The following is a 16,760-nucleotide window of genomic DNA, read 5'->3' on the forward strand; positions in this document are numbered from 1 at the left end:
TTATTCTTATACTTAAAACAACATAATGTTTCAGAGGTTTCGCCCTTACCCAGACTGTATGTGATTGTTTAAGAATGGTAAGGGGGGGGGGACTAAACAATGCTGTGCTCAAGCATGTTTTAGAACCACAAAACAGTAGGTGCACATAAGTGGTAGAACGGATAAGCTTAAAATTATTCAGATAAATGATTTGGCTTCCTCTTCCATCAGTTACCTACACTGTAATACTCTCAGAACTTGGAAAGTTATTTTTTTCATCTACATGGGGAGGGTGGCCCCAAAATATAATTTTTCCAAACTTGGACTCCTGTGCATGTTTATTGAAAATTAAGTCCCAATCCATGGGTGAGGGGGGAATCTGACTCTCAAGTGACTGTGTGTTGGACAAGAGCCTGTGCTGTATATCATAAACTGTGAAATAGGTCAAAGTATAAGCTATACATCAGGTTATTCACTTCTAGAATAAAAGGACATTACATTTCAAAGAGAAAGTAGCTACGAGACACTAATTCAGAAGATGCTCTTAGTCCAGATCAGAGTTCCACATAAATATATTACTGAAAATTGTATCCTCCTTACTGCCATTGTGCTTTGAAAGTAGTGCAGCAGCAGGGTTGAGAGTAGGAAGGGAGAGGTAAACTTGAATGCAACACAAATTGATGGAATATGCAGCTAGAGGATTTGGTGATAGCCACTAGGGGATTAAAAAATCAATGGAAGACAGATCCACCCATTGCGATTAGTCAAGATGTTATTAGGAAATTAGAAAAGATTGGCTATATGCAAACCTCCTCCAGATTCAGAGGCAGTATGCCACTGAATATTAGTTTCTGCAGAACAAAAATGGGAAAGGGCTATTGCTTTTGTTGCCATTCTTGCATTCCCCACCTCAAAAAGGTAACAGAAAGTAATGGAAAAGAAATGGGCAGTGTAAAAACAACATAGTAAATTACCAACTTTTGCCACTATGAGTAGCAGCAGCTAATTTCTCATTAAACACGGTCATGATAATGGATTAATTCTGAAAAGCAATTTCCCAGTCTCTCTTCATAATTATGGGAAAGAACCTGTATCATTGTGTGTGTCAAGTTGCTTTCACTGGACAATGGCCACTGAATCTTTTGTTTCATTTCTAATAAGCCTTATGTAAACTTCAAGCAGCAGCAGCAGTGAGGATCAGATATGGCAGCTGCTTCAAATGGTGAACTTTGGGTAGTAGAATGGGACTCAGAACAGAGTTTGGAAAAGGGGTTGTTTGTTCATTTTGTTTACAGCTCTCAGACTGTCTAGCAAGCATGGCCAGTGACTGTGCTGTCTGAGATGTTCTGGGGTTGTCATCCAAAATGTAACTTTTCTAGGCTATGACTGGGGTATAATCTACTGCACAAGTACCATTGTAGTGAATAGAGAGCTTCCCTTCATTTCAGTGAGGCAGAGAACTTTCCAGTGGTTTGTGTCCCCTTTTTAATTAGTGGGTGGATTTCCCCTTGGATTTTCTACCCCAGGCACCAAAATGTCTTAAAATAAACCATTAAGTTGTTTTTAAATATATATACTGTACACCAGTGTCCCTTTAGTCACATTTAGTTTTGCAGTTATTTCTAACGTCTCCAAATGTATGACCAGCCTTTTATTTCATGTTTGGCTTGTTAAGAAAGCTTGTTTTTGTACCATACCATGCATACATCTGTTTTACTGAGAGCCTGCTTGTTTTACTTTTGTTATTTTTGTCTCTTCCTTTTGCAGCACATTTCCTGTTGATGCATTTTAACAGCCTTGTTTTCATAAATAAAATGCTTTAGCTCCTAGAATCTGACTTATGTTTTGAAACTTGGTAAACTATTTTTGCTCTATATTGTTTAAGGATTTATTTTTTAAAGCTAAACTAAAAAAGAATTTGGGGGTTGCAATCCTGTGCTTAATGACCCTGAGTTTTAACTAGAGCTCCAAAAACTTTTTTTTTTGGGGGGGGGGGTAACTACAACTCTCAGAATCCTCCAGTCTGCATGGCCATTTCCTGATTTCATTGAGACTTTGATATGGTGTGCAGCAGTAGTGGGTGGAAAGCAGATCCTTTACAGTCTGTATAGTCGACCCTCTGTATCCATGGATTCAACCATTCACAGCTTGAAAATATTTTAAAAATATATACATTCCAAAAAGCAAATCTTGATTTTGCCATTTTATAGAAAGGATACCATTTCACTCTGCCATTGTATTTCATGGGACTTGAGCATCCACAGATTTTGGTATGCATGGGGGTCCTGGAACAAAACCTCAGCAGATACCAAGGACCCACTGCAGAATAATATTGCTATTTTAGGAAAAGGGATTGGGGAAGAAGTTGAGGACAATCAATTAAAAGCAAAAGAAGTTTGTCCGTTGTTTTTCTTTGCATTATTTTATCACTGTATATATAAAAAATTTCTTTTCCACTTAAAGGTAGAGACCTGTGGGTTCTTGCTCTGGGAAGGTTTCCAACCCAACATAAGATTGGCATACCAGAGTTCAAGTATGTTGCTAATATGCATGGGGATGAGGTACGTGTACAACTTCAACTGTTGCAGTTTCCTTTACAATGTTGTTTACCAGGTACCTTGGAAGCAGCCCAGCTCATGCACACAGGGGACATTTGAAAGATTTTTTTAAAGATGTAGAAGAAGTGGTAGTAGTTGTGAGAAGGACTGTCTGACTCTAATAAATAGAAATTAATTATCCCTAAAAGAGCTATTGTAATTTTTGGTAATATGGAAGAATCATAGTGTCAGAGGAGAGGTGTGTGCTACATTAAATTATGATCAAAGTACACATTTAACATTGAGAGGAGCTGTTTTTAAAGTGCTCTGCTGAATGAGGCTTTCTTCATAATAAGTGTTTGTACTCACCTAGAGGTAAGCCTTGTTGAAATTGGGATTTATCTCTGAGTAAAGATGTATAGGATTATCCTGTTAGTGTTTGGGTGAGAAATCCTGACTTTCCTCCTCTATCACAATGAGTCTACAGTCTAGCAAACTTAGCAGAATTATTTTAAGTGCATTATCCGCATCATTGGGTAAACATAATATTTATCAGGAAGTATTTTCAGACTGATAAGACATGAAAGAAATACTATAGTGAATTATCTGGAAAATTGGTGCTAGGAACATTTTGTGTATGCGTGTGTGCGCTCCAAGGGTTGCTCTGAGGAACTTTTGGCCTTTCAGGTTTTTTGGACTTCAGCTCTTATCAGCCCAGTCCAGTATGACCCATGGTAAAGCATCTGGAGGGCCAGAGGTTTTTCACTCCTGCTCAAGGATATGATGCCAAAGTGCCTTTCCACACTAAACAATCACAGCACTATCACTCCACTTTAAATGCCATGATTATGTCCTGTTGAATCTTGGCATTTGCAGTTTATGGAACAGGTATTTATAATCTCAGCCAGAGAGCTCCAGTATCTCCCAAACGTCAAATCATTGCATTCCCTAGGATGGAGCCCAGGCAGTTAAAATGTAATTATGGTGCTGTAACTGTATAGTTCAAAGGGTCCACAGTTACTGTGCATTCTGGAATAAATTGAGTACGGTTTAGCTTTGCACATGGTTTATCTTTCTAGCCACAAACGGTTTGGGATATTAGAAGTAACTCGGCATTGGTTTGCATTATGTTCTTGTTTTTCTGGATTATTGCCTTCTAGAACTGTATTTAACTTGACTATTTTTGTACTATTATGTAAATATAAGGTTAATGTTGATTATTTTTAAAAAAGAAGTAACTTATCTCGGAAAGGATCAAGGAACCATAGTATAATTCTTACTCTAGGCAGTCAGTTCAGCTCTTCTTTAATCACACACAAGTGTTGTAACAAATGTACAGTATCCCTTTTATCAAATGTATTGTTATCAAATTTCTTCCTACATCACTCAAGGTTTATAATTTGTGTTTGGTTCTTATATATACCATATGGGAAATTTTGCATTTAGTTTTTTGGGAAATTTTACATGTTATCTAGTTGATACATTAAAGATGTTGCAATTCTTAGTTAGCAAGAATAGGAAAATCCTATTGTTTCAGAGGGTTAGAAAGGCATTTTATGATGTTTCTTTCCTTTTTTTTAAGAGAAAGTGGCTCTTAGTTTTTCTCCTCTTGAAGTAAGACTGCTGGGAAATGGGAAAATACTTACATTTGAATTGATTGTTCTGGTGGGAATGAACAAAATCTGCTGTGCTGATAAGTATGTGTGGCAGATGGAAATGCAATTGTTTTAAAGTGTTTTTTTTATTATTATAGTGATACAGGAAGGTAGATTTACAATCTCAGTACATCTATGTACAAATGACACACCAAAAAAGAGAAACATCATTTTTTTCCTCTTTTTTGGTGTATCATTATAGAGAAATCAGACAAGATCAGCCATCTGGTTTGAACGATTTGATTGATCTTGATCAGCTCAATTGATATTGCTGGTCAATTCAATTGACAGGTTGAATCATATAAGTCTCTTATTTTTATAGGCAGAAAGCTCTTAGTTTTTCCTTAGATAGAGAAAAATACAGGGTGGTTAATTACTGCATGGTTAGTTAATCAACTGACCTTTGGATTAGGGTGCAGGTAATAGCTAATTCTGTAATTTCCTAGAGGGAAGGGACAGATTATCTTTTCTGTCTAGCAGGTAGGAAATTCTTCCGTTTAATCCAGTAGGCAAACGCTCCGCATGTTTGCATGGGTGCGCAAATAATGTCTCTCGGTAATTAGGAAGAATTTCCCTATGTGTCATTTGTACATAGATACATTGTACCTAAAGTTAATTTGCAGGTTCCATCCCCCATTTAAAAAAAATTATGTTTAACAAATGTGTTACGAAGATAAAAGTTAAACAAATTTAACATTAGCTGTAATGATACAGTTAATGAAACAGTATATATATATATATATATATATATATAGAGAGAGAGAGAGAGAGAGAGAGAGAGAGACCTTTAGCATCTGTGTATGTCCATGCATAATACCTCATATCAAGCAAAAACATTATTCCAGATATTGGCATGAGTTACAGATAGAAAGAGAACCGTTGAGCATTCACTGATGAGAGTTTTTGGAGTCTCAAGACAGGCTACATGTTCTCAATTCCTGCTATAAGTAAATATGCTAAGGGAATGCCACAATAGCAGCAACATTAGTAGTAATATAGCAAACAACAACAACAACAATAAAGGATGATGATGATGATGATGATGATGTCAAGTGAGAGGTTTGCCAAAGAGTAGTGTTGTCTGAATTATAGTTGCATGAGTGTAACAGCCACCTGATACCTAGTGTGCCTGTCATCACTGGTGCTGAACAAAATAGAGTCCTACCCAACCACCATTATCCCTGCCTACACTAGTGCACCTCAGTAAAAAGGCAGTTCATAGGAACTATTTTAATCCATGGGTTCTCTCCTAACACTAACTCTGCTGTTTAATCTCTGTGGTGTTTCTTGTGGCTTGCAAGTGATATGAGGCTTGGCAGGCTTTTTCTCTAAATGGACATACAAAGGCACTTAAGAGGGAGCGGAACAGGTTCTCATCCCTTTTAGGGCTTCACAGTGTATGAGGGAAAGTGTTACTGTTTGAAACTGAGATGAGTGCATACTGTTTTAATGAAATGGTAACCTGGCTTTTTAAATGTTAACATTTAATTCCAGCCTTTTCTCAACAGTGTGCTTAACTATAAATGTGAATTATTGATAAAATTACATGCTGTCTGTTGCCTCACGTATTGACTTTGTCAGCAACAGTTATTTTACAATGTTTGGAAATGTTTAGTTATACTAATGGTTTTGTCTTTGTCAATAACTCTCAATTTGTCTTTGCTTTGATCTATTTGTATAATTATTTGTTTATTTGCATATGTAATCAGCAGATGAATCTTGTAGATAAAAAATCCACAATTCTTTCAGGGGTGGAAACTTCTTACAAATTACCACAATAATCATGGACAATGGGAGTGAGACTTATAATCTGGGCACAGAGATAAAGATTGTTTGACAGTCTGGTATTTTTACATACAAATGCAAAAAAAATAATAATAGCATCCATCCATTTGTACTATAAACTACAATGTGTATATAGGAAGATGTCAAAATAAATAGAAAACAAAGGACAAGATTTAGAAGTTAAGCATTTCAGTTACACAAATTATTTTGTTTTTTTGTCCTAAATTCACTCTCAACTTTCATCCCAAATCAGCTGGCAGAAGGGATGTATATTTCACACACAAAAAGGTTGGCTGTGTCTAGATTGCAGAATTAATGCAGGTTGACACCACTTTAAATGCCATTCAGTGCTATTGAATTCTGGGGTTTGGGGCTTTCTGAGATATCTAGCCTTCTCTGCCAGAGAGTTATGGGGCCAGGATTCTATAGGATGAAGCCATGACAGTTAAAGCAGTGTCAAACTGCATTAATTTTGCAGTGTAGCAGCAGTGAAAGACAATGCTAGGAGAACAGAGAGAATATTTTACACAGATTTACAATAGATAGTAATATTGCTTGTACAATGGACTCGCAGGGACTGAGGCAGTGGAGAAGAAGGGAGATTGGAGTAGATGACCACTGAGAAGAAGCTATAGAGGAGGAATAAGTCAAGAATGGGAAACCTTTTGCAGTGTGAGAAATTAATTCAATTGCTGAGAAGTCTTCAGGGAACACACTGAAGTGTTGGCATGGCAAAAGGGATAAACCTATCATTAAGGCAGGCTAATAAATGTCTACTCACAAATAAGCCTCCTAAATTTAAAGATATTTACTCTCAGGTAAGTATGTGTAGAAATGCAACTCAAATGATCATGCAAAAAGTAAAGTTAGTCCAGTCAAAACCGACTGTACGGAGTGGTGCTCATCTCCATTTCTAAGAGTCAGCATTGTCCAAGGACTGCTCTGGCGGTCATGTGGCCAGCATGGCTGCACCGAATGCTGTTAACTTCCCACTGATAAGTGGTACTATCTATCTACTTGCCTTTGCATGCTTTTGAACTGCTAGGTTGGCAGAAACTGGGACTAGTGATAGGAGCTCACCCCATCATGCAGCACTACTTACCTTATCATGATCATGAGGAGCCCTTTAAAATCCCTCCTTTGTTTGAGCCTCTAGTTATCTTGGCTATGATCCAGTAAGTGATTAAAACCAATGCAGAGCTTTCTCAGTGTCTACTACAGAACAGCTTTGTACTCCTCATGGTTTGTCCTTCTTTTACCTGAACTCCATTACCTGTATGTAGCTAATTGGACTTCAGCCAAAGCCAATGGCAAATCTCATCGGAACAAATCTTGCCAGGAAAATCCCATGATAGGTTCACCTCAGGATCGCCATAAGTTGGAAATGACATGAAGGCACACAACAACTACACTCTCTCGACAACTACTTAACTCTAAAATGAAGGCAAGGAGTGTGTGCATTAGCCTCCATTTGTGTTAGGAAAAGAACCTATCTCCCTGCATATTAATTGGCACATTCTGTTCTTCCTCCATTGAAAAGAACAGAAAACATTTCATATCAAATACAAAGATGCCTAACACAAGGTGGATGTTGGTACGGTTTAAAAACTTTCTCTACAATAGCAAGGGTAAAAGGATAGTTACTCAGAAAATTATCTACATGCTTAGTATTAGGCCCCTTTCATATGTCACAATTATAACACTGCAATTCCACTTTAACTGCCATGGTTCGATCCTGGGGAATCCTAAGGTTTGCAATTTAGGGAAGTATTTACAGATCCCAGAGTAACTCACCAAACTAAAAATCCCAGAATCCCACAGCTGTATCAATTAGGGTGGAATCTATAGGATTAAACTGTGTCAATTAAGGTGGCCCGCCCATGAAAAAGTTTTGGTAGATGAAGCATGTATTTTGGAATCGCCCTGCCATATTTGTGCATTTTTATAAGGGGTTTCAGATAACGGACTCATTAATTTGCTCCTTTACCGTATTTTCCCACTGCTGCTTACCTTATCATTAAAAATATAATGAAGGAAGGAAGATAGAATAATTGCATGATACCTTTCCATTGGTAGTACTAGGAGTCTTCTGGCTGGAAGCACTGGAAGATTCAAGTTTTATGTGAAGAAGCAAATTGTGAGCTGTAGCCATCTTCTTTTCCAGTAAACCTGTGAAAGGCTTTTTCATTTTATTCAGTTCTGAAAAAGGAAGGCCCAATATGTAAATCGGATACTCAGCTACACATCATGGAAAGACTACCTTTTGGACTAAAACTTCGAGAAACACCAAGGCAACATGCCCTGTGCTAAGAAAACAACAAAACCCTTCCAAGCTCTCTTCAGTTGTGTACACTAACCAGAAAACTAGCATCTGTTAACAAAAAATTCTCTCAATACTCTGTGCGTCTCGTCTTTGAAAGTAGCAAGACCAAAGCATTGTGCCAACTCATTGCTGAAAGGCAAGCTAGTGTTGATAAAGAAGCATTCTTTAGAGCTGCAATTTGATAGTACCAATATGAGCACAGCTTTTACACAACTGCATTTGACTGTTTTTAAGGAAAGCATTCAATCACAAACCATTTGAGAAGTGTCAGCCTCAGCCCTAAGACACAGATCATGGTGATGGCTTAAAATAATCCCCCCCATAGAATTCCAGTTTTATTTTACTATTTATGTTCAGAGCTGGTCCATGGCATTTTGCTACTTGAAGTAGAGCACTAAATGCTGCATTTTCCTCACTCCTCATCAAGGTGCATAATAGCTAAAGCGATTTTGGCACTTGTGGTTGAATAGCCAAGAAAAATCTCTCTTATTGCCTGGTAATAAAACTGAGGCTATAATCAATTAAATAACTACCACATTGGTAACTGTCTTACTCTGCCTAATGGTAGGGCCAGTCCTTCTGGTGTGATACCAACAATCTATTCTTAAGTAAATCAAATTAGACCCATAGGATGCGCCTATGGTCAAACTGGAAGGAATGGTGGGTATTCCTGGCTTCCGGTTCCAAGCTAACCTTATTTCTGTTACAACTGGAAATATCAAAAAGGAAGGAGAGAAAAAAAATGAAGTTAGCCTCCTTCTAATGAGAATAAACAGGCTTCTCCAGAACTTTCCTTCTCAGGAAACTATGGATTCCCTGTTAAGAAATGAGGGATAGAAAGAGCCAAGGGTTCGTAATGTCCAGACATTCCACTTCCCAGAAAGAAAAGCTGTTTTCTGTTACCCCACAGCAGTTCAAACCATTTTGCATACTGAGTCTGCTACACTGCAGGGCTGGTAGCTGAAGCCATCTTTTCCCCAAGGCTTAGTAGATAGCATTTTAGACATTATCTTGAGCTGATGAACAGTATGCCATGTGGAGTGATAATAGTGAAGATGCCAACTTCTGCCTCTTGTGTGTGTTTCCCCCCATTTTCTCCCCCCGCCGCCGCCGATATTTCCAATATGAGAATTGCATTTGCTTCAGTGTCAGATTATGTCAAGTATGCAGAAGACAGAACTGATAGGGCTAAATCAGAGTTAGGAACTGAGTGGCCCTTCAGAGGCTGCTGAATAGCAGCTTTCAACATCTTTCAATATTAGCTGTGCTGGCTAGGACTGATGAGAGCTACAGTCCCAAAAGATCTGGGGGGCTGTGCAGTTCCCAGTTTCAGGCTGACATCAACTGTTAATCCTGGCTAGAGTGGACTAATTAAACCAATGGAAATTTGGGGATCCTGGCCTTATTAAAATCTCACTGATTCAGTGGGTGTACGTTGTCTCTCCTCCTTCACTTTGATCATGTTGCATTTGTCTGTGTTTGTTTTTCACTTGTTGCTCCATTATGCTATATTAAGTTTAACCAACTTGTGATTTGTAAGTCCCTTTTATGGTTTTGTCCCATCTTACTTTGTTGCCTTCTCCCTGTTTTTCTTGGTCTTTCTCTCACTATTCATCAAACGCCAATCTTCTTAGTTAATTTCCACTCCGTTGTATAGTTCTTTATTTCTGTGCTTTCTCTTTTCTTCACTGGCCTTTGTGGGTGAGGCTCATCCCTTATTGCCTGCCCAGGCATTTCAGCATGTTGAAAAGTTATTTTAATTGCTGTTCTGTGTTACAGGCTGGTTTAATTGCTAGTTACTGTTATTCTTATTATATGTTGTTTTTATTGTACAGTTTTAATTGTATCCAGCCCTCTGAGCTTACCCTGCCCAGGGGGACTATTTATAAATAAACGTCTTTGTCCTCCTTTAAGATCTTATGTGTATTATCTTGTGTTTCCTTCATGATGAATTATAGAAATGGAAGAGACAGATTCTGAGTCCTTCCAATCTTTTAAACTAACCATTTTTTTTAATTTTTGCATGAGCTTTCGTGGATATAAGCTCACTTCTTCAGAAGCAGTACTGAATGGTAGTAAGGCCTCAGGTGTAATACCACTTGGTAGTGCATCTGAAGAAGTGAATTTATATCCATGAAAACTTTTACAAAAATAAAAAATTAAAAAGTTAGTCTTCAAGCTGCTGCCACATATCTTTTTTTTTACTACTCCCTCCCTTCATTCTATGAAAATAACACTACTACAGTACTTCCTTGAATGCTTCCAATCTTTTCTTACCATTCTTCAAAAATCAAGGTTAAATGTGTAGGTTTTAATGTAACCCTTCAGTCTTACTTAGCAAGTGCAAAGTTACTCCTCTCCCCCAAGTTCCTTTTCCCTTTTATCTCATCTTTTTTTAGACAGTGACACCTGCAGTCAAGGGCCTGTGCATTTTATTGTGATTTTGGTGCTCACATAATTTTTAAAATGATAAAATACCATCTCTGACTTGATTTAAAATGTCCTGGTTTATCTCTCCTCCTCTCCTTTCTCAATGTCTGCTCAGCTGCTGCAAACTCAGTTTTAAATGCAAAAGTAGTTTGCACTCAGTTAACTAAGTAGGAGGGAGAGAAGACTAGGGGACAGAATCTTGCCCTTCCCTATAGATTTAGGTTAAAGCAAACTGCTGCAGCCTGTCCTAACTTTTGTGCTCTTCCTCATTAATAACTTTTGTTATGTTCACCATACTTGGATGTTGTAGAAGAGCTGTTGACTTCTAGTAAATGTTGTTATGCAAAGAGTAATAATTTCATATTTAAGGGTCAAAAGCCAAGTCTGGAATTTAGAACTTTGCTTAGACATTAAATATTTACTATTATTATTATAGGGAAAGTATTGAAGACTCCATTGTACCAAAAAAGTAAGGTGCAGGAGAAAACAGAAACAGAAAATGAAAATGTGCTCAGATTGTGTAACCCACAGTATTTGTTGGACTTACAAACTCACTTTGTCCAACCAGCAGTTGTACTTCAAAATGTCTGAAGACCACCATATTGAGAAAGGCTAATGTAAAACAATGATAATCTCTCAGAGTAGGTAGGTTACCTTGATACTAGTTTTCATCCCAAGAAACTATTTTCACAAGATCACATTATGACATGGCAAATCCTACTGAAAAATTAAAATAGAAGTAAACGTATTGACCTATATGCAATCTTGTGACACTGTTCACAGCCTGCTTTCCTCATGTTATTGGCTTCCATCTTTAACAACATCCACACCACAGCTCAGTTATCAAGTAAAGAAAGAGTAGGGAAAACACAGCATCTAGAGAACATTTTTTACTGTATCCTAAAGTAAACCAAATGAGACACTGAGCAAATATAGTTAAAATGCTGGTTTGTATGTTTTTGGCCTTTCTTTCTATCAAATTTCCTTTCTATCTGATTTCTGTTTTGTGTTGACAGATTTGGGTAAAATCCGGATGATCATTTGCTAGCTTTCAGTTTCCTCACAGCATGTATCTATCCTATTAGTATTAGTAGGTTAGGTGTTTTATTGTCCTGTGCATAAAGAGAATTTTACCATCTTTTTGGAACCATCTACAGATGAAAACATTGTTAATATCAATCCTAGATATTCCAATGTTAGGAAAGAGATGGGGCACATATGTCTCTCCAGATTTTGGCCTACAGCTCCCGTGATCCCTTACTATTGGCCTTAATGGGCAGGAGTTGTAGGCCAAAATATCTGGATCAGCAAAGTTTCTCCATCACTCCATTAGAATCTAGTTAGGAAAGTTCTCTAATGCAAAGCTAGATTAACATTTAATTTTGCATAGATATACATTCAGTTTCTATTCACAGAGACACTCATAGATTCATTACCCATTCATATATACGTCTACACTCCCCACTCATATACACACACATCCTTCCCAGTTCTTAGAGAATCTCCCTCACAACTGTGATGTCCAATTTTGCAGTGATAACATGTATCCAATTTCGTTAAAGGTCAGTGTAGCCATCCTACAGTGGAGAAAACAATGTTGTGTTTTGCTAGAAATGTTGAGCCCCTGAGAGAAAGAAGTTGGTAGCATAAGCTTTCATAGACTTAACGTTGATGTATTAGATGAAGTAATAATAATAATAATAATAATAATAATATAGGATTTAATAATAGGATTTATTTATATACCAATCACTGGGAATCCAAGTGGGGTTTACAACAGAAGTAGACTTATGTCTATGAAAGTTTATGCTACCAACCTCTAACTCGGAGTTTTGTAAAAGTGGCAAAGTTAGTGGCTACTCTGGGTGGAACCTAACGTCACCACATCACCTCTTTAGCCCAATCTGACCCTTCCCTTTCATTATATTGCAACACAACATTAAGAGTTAATGGTTGAATCTATTGCCTCTTTCTCTTTCTCAGACTGTCTTTTTTTTTAAAAAAAATCTTGTTGAATGAAGAGATCTGAAGAACTCAAATCCTAGCACATATTTTTGTATTGTCATATTTTTCCTGTCTGTTTAAATGTCTGGAAAAATAAAACAAGCAATGTTGACATATTTCATTGATGTATTTAAGCACATGATGCTTTGTGTTAGGTCTGCCTCTTATATAAACCTTTATTCTCAGTTCAGTTCAGATATGTGCTGCTTCGTATTGTCAGCTGCATTTAAAAACATCTTCTCTTATGCTTCTTAACACAGGCAGTTGGACGTGAGCTGCTGCTCCATTTGATAGAGTTTTTGGTGACAAGTGACCAGCATGATCCAGTAATTACAAAACTCATTGACAGCACCAGGATACACATCCTACCTTCAATGAACCCTGATGGATTTGAAGCAGCAATAGTGCTTGCCTGTTTCCCCCCATATGGCAGGTATGAAGGATATGTATCTTAAGCACTGCTTTCCACTACTCCTAATGCCTACGTTTTTGGTTTTTCACCTTTTCTTTTTGCCTGCCAGAAGCTCAAACCATAGAGGGCATTGATTCAGGGTCCTTCCAGCTAAGGTTCTTTGGGATCAGTAGATAGTGAGAATACCTTCTTAAATGTGAGAATACATTCTATCTCTAGATAGAGGTAGCAGAGATGGCAAGGCTAAGAAACAGGAGAACTGAGCAAATATGGACACAAACAAGTGAAAGAGGATTCTACAGGAGAGAAACATTTGTGAAAAAATCTAGTACCCCAAAAGTATGATGCGGTTGTTCACGCTTCACCAAGAATAGCTCTTATGCTTGCTGGGAGCAGTAAGGGCAAGTTTGATTTTACATTTTGAAAATGCCACGTGAGACTTGATTTATTAGGGGCATGTCTTTTTCAATGTGTGTACCTCTGGGGGCCAGTCTGCCACAGACATTAGCTGACTTCATAAGCATCTATACATTGCTAGTTATTATGTGCCACCTTCATTTTGCCATCACTTCCTTTGCCTTTCTCTTGGCAGCCAACCGAAATGACCATGTACTTGTTGCAAGCTTTCAAGCTCCACTGGCTTCCTCATCAGACAAGATGTTACAAACCGAACAGGAGAAAAATTGGAGATGTCAGTAAGATGGCTGCATTTATTTTTCCAGTGGAGCTTTGAAAGCTTGCAACAAGTATATTGTGCATTTCAGTTGGCCAAGAAAGGTATCACTGTTTGGTGGATTTTTTGTTTGAATTTGCTAAAAGGCCAACACAGCTACCCCTGCATATTCTCTGCAATAAAATACTGTGTATTTTGTTTAGTTTGCTATTTACAGTGAAATTTCTCTGGGTCACTGTAAGCATCTCCCTGAATAAGAGTCAAGATCCTGGATTGGGAGATGGGAATCGCACATACATAATTATGATACTGATCCCATTCAGCACTCCCCCAAACCTTGCCCTTTTATCTTCTTCAGCCCCCCTCCCATTCCATTTTGTGTCTAGTGTAATGCCAAAGGAGCAGTAGAGAAGTGTCCTGCTGTTCTCTTATAGCTGGATGCACAGTAATTTTGTCATCTTCGGGAACTTCAGAAGAACCCCCCCAGGAGGTCCCAGAGAACACCTGTCATTGTCCACCTATAGGAAAATAGCTAAACACTTCTCTGTCACTCCATACATTCTCCACCAGGCAGAAAATGATTGTGTGTGTAGGTAAAGGAGGGGACAGATGTCATAACCACAAAGGAGGACAAGGCCCTGCAAAATGTAGAACATTCAAGAAAAATGGAGGACATTCCAAAATAAACGCTAAAACTATTAACAGAATTCTTCTTAGTCTTGCTGAAAATGGAGGGTATTCTGATTTATTTTATTTTATTTTATTTTTGTGGACAGACAGTTGAAATGTAGGACCTGTCCTGGAAAAGGAGGACATCAAGTCACCCTGGTTTGGGGAGACTTTTGGTTGGTAACAGAATTCTAACCTCTGGAATGACCCAAAATGTGAGTTAGAGGCAGTATGCTCATTATGACAGGAACATCACCCTACGATAGGTTAAGATTTTCACATTTGTGCAACACAGTTTGATATGTTCTGTGGCTGGGGATGCATTCTGTTCTATATATTAGGTCTGGTTTTTTCTCTCTCTGTAGGCAGCACCATATTATAAACCCTGTATTTAAAGCACCTCTTGCACTTGGAAAACAAGGAACACCATAGACAGCTCAAACTGCTTTAGAATAATATGATGGGACGATACTAGAAGATGCACTTGTCCCTAGATGGTCAGAATACAATCTAACATTTGAAGGTATGTTTCATACTGGAGCCTAAATAATATTCATTTTATCCTGCTAAGGTACAATGCTAATATGGAAGACCTGAATAGGAACTTTCCTGATGTCTTCGATAGGAATAATGCCACCATCCAGCCAGAGACTCGAGCAGTGATGAACTGGATAAAAAATGAGATGTTTGTCCTCTCTGCTAATCTGCATGGTGGTTCACTGGTAGCAAGTTATCCATTTGATAATGGTGATTCAGGTAAGTTTAAGCTTCTGTTTGATTTTGGAGCACTAGATATCTTGGTGACTCCCAGCTGATATTACATCAAATGCATGTTAAAATAAATCCTATTTTATTACATGAAGTACCTTCCCCACAACCAGGTGTCCTTCAGGTGTTTTGGACTAGAAATCTCATCAACATCTCCAGTGTCAGTCATAGGGCTTCAACAACTCTTTATCTCTCTCAGTTAAAGCCAGGAGTATCTAGTTCTAAAATAAGCTGGAAAGGCAATTTGAATATGTCAATACCCAAATCGGAATGGGCTTCTATCTGGTCATCTCTCCCACTGAAGGCAAGATCCGCCTTGACCAGACAGAATTTTTTTAAGTGGTTCACAAATGATATATGACCCCTATTAGATTATCATGGATGGTAAAATCCATGTCGCCCTTATGCTGGCAGGGATGCCCAGTTCCAGGGGAATATAACCATATGTGGATCAACTGCCCCAAAACTAATTCCTTTTGACATGAAGTGCTCAATCAGATTTCTTTAATTACTAAGCAAAAAATCAACTTCTGCCCAGCTCTCTTGTTACTTTCAATCTATACTATGGGTAGTAAACATTTAAGATACAGAATGCTGATTACCTTTCTCTTGATGGCAGCTCGACTTGAAGTGGCCAAAGCTTGGAAGATAGCACTTGTGTCCCTAGATAATTGGTGGAAAAGAATCTGGGGGCAATAGCTAATGGAGAAGCTATCAGATAAAATGACATGTAATTTAGCACAACAAAACCAAAAAAAACAACAACACAGGACTACAGTCTAACACTCCTTTGCATTGGGAGGGACTTCTAGAGGTATCCCGAATTTCTATAAAGTGAATTGTATTCATGAGTTGTAATATGGATGTGAAGTCCTGCACACATGCTAATTGGATTTTAATGTGATCACTTTCTCTCCTATAGTTACAATTACTTCGCAAGGCATTAGTAAAACTCTGGATGATGATGTTTTTGTGCACCTTGCAAAAACATATGCAAGCAACCATGCTACAATGCATCAAGGGTATCCATGTCTCAGTGGAGACAACTTTCCACATGGCATTACAAATGGATATGCTTGGTACAGGCTGATAGGTAAGACTTTCCTCTCTTTCTCAGCAGCTTTGTATGTGTGTGTTCTAAAACAGTTGTTTCCTAACCTGGTTCCTCCTCAGAGGTTGTTGGACTACAGTTCCTAGACGTCTTGGCTACTAGCATACCTTGCTGGGGCTTCTGGGAGTCATACAACAACATCTGAAAACCCCAGTTTAAGAATCACTCCTCTTAGGCTTGGGTGGGCAAGCTGTGGTTTAGGATCTATTCATAGTTATCTGATTACTTGTAGTATCCAGTTATTTAACATTAAGAACAATCACTGACAACAACAACACTTGTTTTTCCCATAATAGATTGTTGAAATGAAGACAGTTTGAGGTAGTCCACAATGGATTTATGTGCGAAAGGATTAGGAGTTTGGCACAGTTCTGCCACAGGGGAAAAATCCTTATTATTACTCAGTCACTGCTC

The 16,760-nt window shown here is 38.1% G+C and overlaps 1 protein-coding gene across 2 annotated transcripts in view; it reads left to right on the top strand.

Moving 5' to 3' along the window:
• CPM (carboxypeptidase M) overlaps nt 1-16,760 on the top strand; it is a 40,872-nt gene that overhangs the window by 13,564 nt on the left and 10,548 nt on the right. For both annotated transcript variants that reach the window (XM_042467623.1, XM_042467622.1), the window contains exons 3-6: nt 2,443-2,540; nt 12,974-13,146; nt 15,039-15,223; nt 16,158-16,328. In XM_042467623.1, the coding sequence (XP_042323557.1) occupies nt 2,443-2,540; nt 12,974-13,146; nt 15,039-15,223; nt 16,158-16,328 (627 nt within the window). The remainder of the gene's footprint in view (nt 1-2,442; nt 2,541-12,973; nt 13,147-15,038; nt 15,224-16,157; nt 16,329-16,760) is intronic.

Source organism: Sceloporus undulatus, chromosome 5 (genome assembly GCF_019175285.1).
Source record: "Sceloporus undulatus isolate JIND9_A2432 ecotype Alabama chromosome 5, SceUnd_v1.1, whole genome shotgun sequence".
Lineage (NCBI taxonomy): Eukaryota > Metazoa > Chordata > Lepidosauria > Squamata > Phrynosomatidae > Sceloporus > Sceloporus undulatus.